A 10,048-nucleotide genomic window follows, 5' to 3' on the forward strand; every position below is an offset into this window, starting at 1 on the left:
AGAACTGATAGATTCTCAGGAATACGTAGATCTAGATACAGTAGTCAACCTGGACTTCACTAGGGCCACCACGAGTCCAAAATATTGGACTCTAGTACTTGAGGGTCAAACTCGACCCTGATCAGAGTACCCGACACTTACACTAGATAATAATGAAACTAAACGATAAAGTAAAATATATGTATATTAATTTCAGTGCTGAACATGAATGTCAAAGTATTCTATTGTATTGCATTTACAAACTGGTTGATACGTTCAGTATTGTGACAGATGGACGGACGGGCAGATTAAAACGATCAGCTAGTACATGACCATATGATTACTGTGTAACTTGTATTACTGGTTAGTTACTGCTGAAATTAATGCTATATATTGTTTCACTTGTACAGGTACTCAAGTCCTGTGAAAAGACTCGAGTCCAGTCTTGCTAGACTCGACCCGTGGCTGAGTACTCAAGTACTCGTGGAGACCCTAGACTTCACCCATATAAAGTCGTAGACCATATTATATACAGTAAAGTACTGTAATAATGAACCGGAATGGACCATGCTAGTTAGTTCGTCATAACAGTAGTTTATTGTACACATTTATACAAGTTGGTTATATGTATAGGGATATAAAACGGGACTTTATGATCAGTTCGTTCTATGCAGTAGTTTGTTCTAAGCATGTTCGTTATAAGTGTACTTTACTGTAGTTTCAATGTGTGAAAATGGACACTAAATTTGGTTAATCTACTAACCTAGTGTAACATACATGTATCTGAATAAAGTTACAAGAGTCTGTGATGTTGAAATGGGGAAATATACCCTCTAAATACATAAGCGTATGAGACAGGGTGGCAGGGGGCGGCAACTGAGCAAAACTTCAAATTTGGGCAAAAATTGTAAGAGATATTCGGGCAAAATGTGCTAACCTGAGACCTTTTCACCATGTATATCCATCTTCTACCCTCACAATTAGTTGTAATCCATGTAAAAATGCATAATGATTTGTTTCCAACCCTATACAGCTGTTTGGTAGTAATGCTAATATGAATAAATGTTATTATCCAGATTCGGCCATTTTCCTTTAATTCTGGCAAAATGGAAGTCCATACGCATACAATGTATGTCTTAAATATAAACACAAGATCTCATCTCTATAACAGTTACTTCTCAGAGGTACGTAGAATTACACCCAAACAATGCACTTCATGATACAGTGAAACCCCTGTATACCAGACACCCTTGTGACCAATAAAAATGTCCAGTATTAATAGGGATCTGGTTTAGAGAGGTTTAATTATGTACTGGTTTTTAAAAAAGGGACTCTGTAAAGCGTCCGGTTTTGAAGGTATTCCGGTTTACAGAGGGTCCATTTTTACGAGGTTTCACTGTAATACAAACAGCAGGATGACCCGAAACACTTCGGATGTTCAGAAATGGATAATCTAAACAACAAAATTCAAATAATGTGTATAATTTCAATTAAAAACAGCACTGATGGTGAAAAAAAAGTTTTGTTTTATTTAACGACGCCACTAGAGCACATTGATTTTTTATCTTATCATTGGCTATTGGACGTCAAACATATGGTCATTCTGACACTGTTTTTAGAGGAAACCTGCTGTCGCCACATAGGCTACTCTTTTTTTTACGACAGGCAGCAAGGGATCTTTTATTTGCTCTTCACACAGGCAGGATAGCACAAACCATGGCCTTTGTTGAACCAGTTATGGATCACTGGTTGGTGCAAGTGGTTTTACACCTACCCATTGAGCCTTGCGGAGCACTCACTCAGGGTTTGGAGTCGGTATCTGGATTAAAAATCCCATGCCTCGACTGGATCCGAACCCAGTACCTACCAGCCTGTAGACCGATGGCCTAACCACGACGCCACCGAGGCCGGTAGATGATGGTGAAAAATACTTTATAGTGTTTAAAAACCGGGGTCTGTCTCTTTAATCCACTGCCCATGGAGCAAGCAAATCTCACACTTTGGATGTTATTGCTTACACAATGGATCTTCTTCTACAATTAGTTCATACTAAATGAGGCAGCATTTACTTCCAACAACATAATTACAGGATATAGGAACTATAGATATATAGATATATAGATATATAGATACATACATACATACATACATACATATATATATATATACATATATATATATATACATATATATATATATATATACGTACATACATATATGTATATATAAAGTGCTAGGTGGAGCCCACCCAAGTGGGGGAAGGGGTCACAAGCAATTTTGTTTTGGTTAAATCAAATCAAATCAAATCAAATCAAATCACTTCAAATCCAACCAACCAACCAACCAGTCAATCGATCAATCGATCGACCGATCTTACATTTCAACTTCGAGTGTGTGCGTGTGGGGGGGGGGGGGGGGGGGGGGGGGGGGGGGGGTGCCATCTCTCAGTAATACTACATGTATTAGGCTGAAGCACATAATCATCATATTATAGTTGTCCTGGCAACTCTTTTGTAATTTTGACAAGACGATATTGTGTTTTCTAAACTGGTCTTTAAAGGTCCTATGTCAAAGTTGAAGCTACAACAGTTTGTTATTTTCACATATATTTGTAATAAATAACTACAAATTAATCGACCCCACACATAACCTTTCCATAAGTAACTCTAGAATAATAATTTTTTGTACGGGACGACAAGAGGGGTTTCCCGAATAAGTTGTGGCTAAATATATCATGGCCACCATCTTTGTTTCATTGTCAGTTGTCTGCAAAGAATTATGGAAAACACTTAGTGTGTTGAATGTGTACACATAAAACAGTGACGTCATCAGTTAAAGTGTGGGACACACTCTCAAGATGACCCCCAACAATAAAAAAAATGTCTACTAGTAAATAGAATGATTAATTTGGTTGTAATTTTTATAGGCATAAACTGAAGTTATAAACTTTGTTTCAAAGCAAACACTGAAGTTATAAACTTTGTTTCAAAGCAAACACACAGTTATTATCCTCCTTTTCCTCTCTCACTCTCTCTGTCTCTCTCTCTCTCTCTCTCTCTCTGTTTCTCTGTCTCTCTCTCTCCCCCTCACTGACTCTGTCTCTGTCTATCTCCAACTGTCTCTCTCCCTCGGTCTCTCTCCATCTATGTATCTCTCTCTCCCTCTCTGACTTTGTCTCTCTGTATCTCTCCTCTCTAACACCTCTCCAACTCTCTCTCTCTCTATCTCTGTATCTCTCTCTCCCCCTCTCTAACTTTGTCTCTCTCCATATCTGTCCCTGTGTGTGTGTGTGTCTCTCTCTCTCTCTCTCTCTCTCTCTCTCTCTCTCTCTCTCTCTCTCTCTCTCTCTCTCTCTCTCTCTCTCTCTCTCTCTCTCACACACACACACATTTGATGCATAGATCTGTAAATTAAAAAATTTTAAAACCTCCACAAATATATATCTATATAAATAATAAAAAAAGATGTTAACATACATCTCACGTTTAAGATGACATCTGGGCTTCTAGCTTCTGCTATGGTATTTGTTCCGTAACACACGTAGGTGCCTATGTCTGTTGCCTGGACATTACTGATAGTCAAGGATGCCTGAGCCACACTGTTTCCATTGGAGAATCGACCGGAAGTCCTGTCTACGGCAGTGCCATCTTTCGTCCATCTCACGATGCTAGCTGGCGGTGTGGAAATGACCGTGCACTGCAAAGTGACCATCCCGCCTTCATTAACGGTGTACGAAGTCAAGGCTACGGTCACGTTGGGTGCATCTGTAAAAACAAATACGGTAGACACTGTGTTTAAGCAAAAAAAAAAAAAAAAAAAAAAAAAAATGTTTTATTTAACGACGCACTCAACACAGTTTATTTATGGTTATATGGCATCAGACATATGGTTAAGGACCACAAAGATATTGAGAGAGGAAACCCGCTGTCGCCATTTCATGGGCTACCCTTTTCAATTAGAAACAAGGGAAGTACATACCACGGCCTTTGATATACCAGTCGTGGTGCACGGGCTGGAACGAGAAATAGCCCAATGTGTTCACCAATGGGGATCGATCCCAGATCAACCGTGCATCGAGCGAGCGCTTAACCACTGGGCTACATCCTGCCTCTCAGTGTTTAAGCCTTCAAGGAGAAGGGTTGTGTTTATATGTGTTAATTCGCCTTTGCCGTGGTGTATGCTATCCTGTGTCTGTGGGACGGTACATATAACAGATGTAGCTTAAAATATTGGACTCGAGTACTCGAGGGTCAAACTCGACCTGGACCCGAGTACCCGACACTTACGCTAGATTATATGATGAAATTAATTTTGGAATAAAGCAAAATAGCATTATGCTTTATATAATGAAGGAAATACTTTATTTAACAATGCACTCAACACATTTTATTTACGGTTATATGGCGTCGGAGAATAGCATTATGCATCTTAATTCCAGCGCTGAACATGGACGTCAAATCATATGCTATTGTATTGCATTAAGAAGCCGGTTGATATGTTCAGTGTTTTGGTTAATATAATTATTGTGTAACTTGTATCTTTATTTATTGTCCTACATTGTCCACTGTATTATAGTTGATCATTGTATTCCACCTTGCACAGGTACTCGAGTCCTGTGAACGGACTCCAGTCTTGCTAGACTCGGCACGTGTCAGAGTACTCGAGTACTCATGGAGACCCTAGTCTGTGAGCCCATTGGGTTATTTGTCTGTGGGATGGTTCATATAAAAAATACCTTGCTACTAATGGAAAAATGTAGTGGGTTTCCTTTCTAAGAGACCGGCCTCGGTGGCGTCGTGGCAGGCCATCAGTCTACAGGCTGGTAGGTGCTGGGTTCGTATCCCAGTCGAGGCATGGGATTTTTGATCCAGAGACCGACTCCAAACCCTGAGTGAGTGCTCCACAAGGCTCAATGGGTAGGTGTAAACCACTTGCACTGACCAGTGATCCATAACTGGTTCAACAAAGGCCATGGTTTGTGCTATCCTGCCTGTGGGAAGCGCAAATAAAAGATCCCTTGCTGCTAATCGGAAGAGTAGCCCATGTAGTGGTGACAGCGGGTTTCCTCTCAAAATCTGTGTGGTCCTTAACCATATGTCTAACGCCATATAACCGTAAATAAAATGTGTTGAGTGCGTCGTTAAATAAAAAAATTCTTTCTTTCTTTCCTTTCTAAGACTATATGTCAAAATTAAAAAATGTTTGTCATCCAATTGCCGATGATTAATAAATCAATGTGCTCTAGTGGTGTCATTAAACAAAACAAACTTGAACTTTAATTTGTCTTTTAATTAGATGTGTTGGGAGGTAGCCTATATTCTTCAAAGTTGTGTATAGCAAGTGCTGACAACTCACAAACTATCAATTCCTTTGCAGGAACACCTATGCGTTTTGTGTGTGCATTTTGTGTGTGCGATTTGTGCATGCGTTCACATTCCCATAAAAGGTACTGCCACACATTTCGTTTGTTTTGTTATTTATTATTTATTGTTGCTTTCTGTTGTTTTGTTTTGGGGGTTTTGTTGGGCTTAGGAGTAGGTTGGTGTTTGGGCTTTGGGGGTGGAGTTGTTGGGGTTTTTTTTGGGTTTTTTTACATATTTGCAGATAGCCTATGTTTGTGCGTTTTGTGCACTTTCAAGTTGTCGTAAAATTAAACATGTATTGCCAAACCTCGTTTATTTTCTTTTATTTTCTTTTATTTGTTTTTGATTGTTGATTGTTGTATTGTTAAAGTTAAAATTCGTGGTGTTTAAAGACATCACTAAGCTAGAGCACATTGATTTATTAATCACCGGCTGCTTTCTGTTGTCTTTGTAAGAGTTAATTATTTGTTTTGGTATTGTTTCAAAAGCAGTGGTGCAAAAAAGGTGCCACAAAATGGGGGGGGGGGGCATATTTTTATATTTACACACTTTTACACTATTATAAAGCAAATGCACATGTCCCCCCCCCCCCCCTTCACCCCACTTCCTACGCCAGGGGTTTTAGGGGTGGGGTTTTTTTGTGGGGAAAGCGTGGTTGTTTGTTGCTATTAGTTCAACCTCTACACCCTTTCTATGGTTAGTTTTAGGGTTAGGGTTAGTCTTAGAGCCTTTGATAAGAGGGGTACGGGTCTAACTCTTTCCAGTTTGTTAATTTGTTTCTTTTGTTTGTTGTTGCTGGGGTTTGTTATTATCAATGGCATAGGAAATGGGGGGGGGGGGGGCAAGGGGGGCATTTTGCTTTATAAGTGTAAAAGTCTGTAAATGTAAAAGTGTGCCCCCCCCCCCCCCCCACTTTTTGGCACCTTCCTAGCCAATGGTTATTGTTTGTTGTTGGGGGGGGGGGGGGGGGGGTTGTTTGTTTTGTTTTGGGCTTTTTGGTGTTGGATTTGGAGGGGGAGTAGGGGTTGAGGGGTTCGCCAAAGTATTCTACTAACACTGGACAGACAGCTTCTGCGAGACTGTTTTCCCGTAGTTGGGCAAATCATACTGCATATCACAGTAGATGGTTTTTCCGTCGTCGGCCACCGTGAACGTCTGGGTGAGCGAATTGACCACGTTGTAGGTGCTGTCTCCGTTGGCCGACTCCACGGAGTTGCCCCTCTTGAAATCCGACCCGATACGCCAGTTCAGGGAGGGCACGGTATTTCCAAAGGTCGCTTCACAGACCAACGTGGCAGGTTGACCTGACACGACGATGTTTGATGACGTAATTTTCGGACCGGTCGGTATCACTGTCAAAAAGAAAATATTGTGTATGATTAAACAAGTATTCTGAGGGTATTATTTGTTGTTTTTTATTATTATTATTATTATTATTATTATTATTATTATTATTATTATTATTGTTCCCAGAAAGATAAGCAAGGTCAAGGTTGGGGCCTTGAATCATTGCTGTACATTCTGAGGGTATTGCCTAAAGCAATGCATGAATCCTATACCGGGTCCCCAAAGAAAATTCGTATCTCCTAAACTCGTAAGCGTAGGGCCTACGTGCCAGGGCCCAGTAACACAAAGCATTCATAACATTTACGTCAGACGTACGCCATGTATAATGTGTGGTGTACGTCTGACGTAAGTGTTACGAGTGTTTTGTGTTACGAAAGCCTATTGTAATCAAGAAATGTCTACTATTGTTTTTAAATGACATTTTGTTGAAATAGCAGACCTCGATCCTCCCCAGTGTCCGATAAACTGTCAGTACTAGTTTCATCAATATGATTAAAATTAGCTCCAACGGGGTGCTGTTAGATCCACAGATAATATTAATTAACCAGTGGAGCTAATTTTAATTAGATTGTATTTTCGTTTCATTTTATTTTGTTTTAAATTTTAGCAGTACCCTATGCAAAGCGTTTTGATCCGTGTTTTAATCCCGGCTGGGCCCAAGTGAGTATTTTAATGCAAATTTTAAAACACAAAACTACATGAGAAATATGTAAAATTAAGTACAAAATTAATTTTACAGCTTAAGTTGCATCATATGCTTCTTAAAAAATACCTCATGACGTTGATATAATCAGATATTAAAAACACTTCATTATAAGAAGATTATATATCCGACTTTAACTAAGTACGTTTTTTAATTACTTTGTATAATATCTATATTTTACATAGGCGTGGTTGGGACGCTTTTTTATGGAAATAAAACATGCTTTCTAATAATTATTATAAATATTCATCATATTTTAAATTTCATGATACAATTATACTACTTGTATTATTATCATCTTCTTTTTTTCTCGTTGACCATAACAATACTTTTAGGGGTTTGTATGTAGTACAGGGGCATAGCGTGATCTGGACCTGGGGGGGTTCGAATATGAATCAAGTGGATCTTTTTCTATTTTGTTTTTGCACCACCAGAAACTCCATATGTATAAACCTGTATGTTTTAGTTCTGAAAGCGGACCATTTGCTTCAACGGGGGGGGGGGGGGGGGGGGGGGGGAGGGGGGGGGGGTTCGTCCGAACTCCCCTAGCCTACGCTCCTGTAGTATATGCTTTGGAGGAGTTCTTTTGGGGGTATATCGAGAATAATTAAATGATCCTGTCATCAAGTGCCTATGGGGAGGGGGGGGGGGGGGGGGGGGTCGCACCTAAAACATTTTTTTAGTGCAACAATAGGGTATTCAGGGCCATAGCTAGGATTTTTTGTTGGGGGGGGGAGCAACTGAGTAGTTAATAGTTTAAAACTCCTTAAACAGTTAAGAAAATAATTTTCTTTAAGTTTCTATAATGCTTTCCGGATTTTTTGGCAACTGCCCCCCCCCCCCTTGCCCCCCACCCCCCGCTAGCTACGGCCCTGGTATTCATATATAGGCAGACAGTGAGATATCTTTATTTACGTCTCACCTCATGTACAACATAATTACATTTAAAATAAACATATAAAAGTACATAAGCCATTCCATAGGGAATTATGAGAGACGATATATACATTAAACAAATATTCACATTTATACTAAATTTAAAAACCAAAGGTATTAATACTAATATATGTGCATATGGGTACGTCATCATAGTATTAAAATAAGCTTTTGACAATAAACGAAACATACAGATTAATAAAAAATATATACAAAAAGTCTCTACGTGTCTGTAGAGTTAAAAAGCAGGTTTTGGCTGTTATAAAAGCAAGTTTTAGTTCAGACAGTAAAAAACATCTTATTAAAATCAAATAAAGACATAAAATCTCAAAAGTCAACTTATGCCTGTTGATACAGAATAAAACGGAGGTCTTCGTAAAGATAGGTGTACAGGGGAAATGAGGACAAAAGAGTCCGCTAGGTTCATAAACGACCCCTCCCCCAAATCCAGACTATGCTACACAGATATGAAATAATGCAAGTGCCATTTGTTTTTCTTTCAAACCTGTAAACCCTCCCTAAAAAGGCCAATATATCGAATCCTGAAACCTATCGATAACCGAAACTATAGTCCGTCCCATCATTCCATAAAAATGTTTTTTGTAAATAATTTCAGTTTTGTTTGACGTAAGAAGAAAAGTAAAAGTGTTTTGGAAATAACAAAAAAAACACCAAAAAAACCCCCACTATTTTTGATTCGGTGGCACAGGTTCGAATCCCAGTAATTTATGAGGCCAGAAAGGATTTAATTATCCCCTGCGCCAGTGCGTTAATATCTATGTGTGTAATAGTCAAACCCGACACAGGCTACATACAATATATAGATATTCATACATCAATACACACATATTGGAAGACTGAAGTAAATAGGCATGCAAAAGAGCATGTTATTAATCGAATTAAGAATTATTTTAACTATCGGAATACTATTGCAATAGCAAAACTGATCGCAATCAGAGGCGGATCTAGAGGGAGGGCAGCCCCCCCCCCCCCCCACCCACCTAAATTTTGCGACAATTATAATTTTATTATATATTAATTTTCAATTTTTTACGATCCCCTCCAAATCTCCCCAAAGTTCCACTGGCATTCCGCCGCATGTCATTGGGCCCCTAAATGGATTTTCTGGATCCGCCACTGGCAATAGTCACCCCTAATATTATACTGAACTCACCATATACGAACACGGCCCACGAGGTTGACTTTGTCTGTCCACCATACTCCGCCGTACAGCCGAATTTCATCGTCGGATTCGAGTTCATGTTGCGGTTCGGTGTGAACGTATATGTTTTCGTTGACAACCAAATGCCGGTATTGCTGATTTCTTCGGTCTTGGCGACCCCGCCCAGGTCCACCCCAGGCTGGTCGGACCTTGACCACGATAAGACAGCCTGACCGCCGGTTACTCGCACCTCACACATGATGGTGGCGCTCTCACCCTCTATCAAACTGGACCCGTATGTACTCGGTGTCTGCACTGAAAGAAGGAAGGAAGGAAATGTTTTATTTAACGACGCATTCAACACATTTTATTTACGGAAGGAAGGAAATGTTTTATTTAACGACGCACTCAACACATTTTATTTACGGAAGGAAGGAAATGTTTTATTTAAAGGAGAGGACAATTAAGGCATTTGGCCTGGTATGCATATTTAACGATATATAATGCACATTATTGCTTAATATCAACACGTATAATCGTATAGTTAATTAATAAAAC

General features: G+C 39.4%; 1 protein-coding gene across 1 annotated transcript in view; it reads right to left on the reverse strand.

The window, feature by feature from the left end:
* The window catches only part of LOC121385830 (hemicentin-1-like), a 54,492-nt gene extending 44,702 nt beyond the window's left edge, over positions 1-9,790 (reverse strand). The window contains exons 1-3 of the mRNA XM_041516619.1: positions 9,503-9,790; positions 6,398-6,694; positions 3,456-3,743 (exon numbers count right to left, since the gene is read on the reverse strand). Of these exons, the coding sequence (XP_041372553.1) occupies positions 3,456-3,743; positions 6,398-6,694; positions 9,503-9,749 (832 nt within the window). The 5' untranslated portion in view covers positions 9,750-9,790. The remainder of the gene's footprint in view (positions 1-3,455; positions 3,744-6,397; positions 6,695-9,502) is intronic.
* Positions 9,791-10,048: the final 258 nt, after the last annotated feature.

The sequence above is a fragment of the Gigantopelta aegis genome, chromosome 12 (assembly GCF_016097555.1).
Source record: "Gigantopelta aegis isolate Gae_Host chromosome 12, Gae_host_genome, whole genome shotgun sequence".
Lineage (NCBI taxonomy): Eukaryota > Metazoa > Mollusca > Gastropoda > Neomphalida > Peltospiridae > Gigantopelta > Gigantopelta aegis.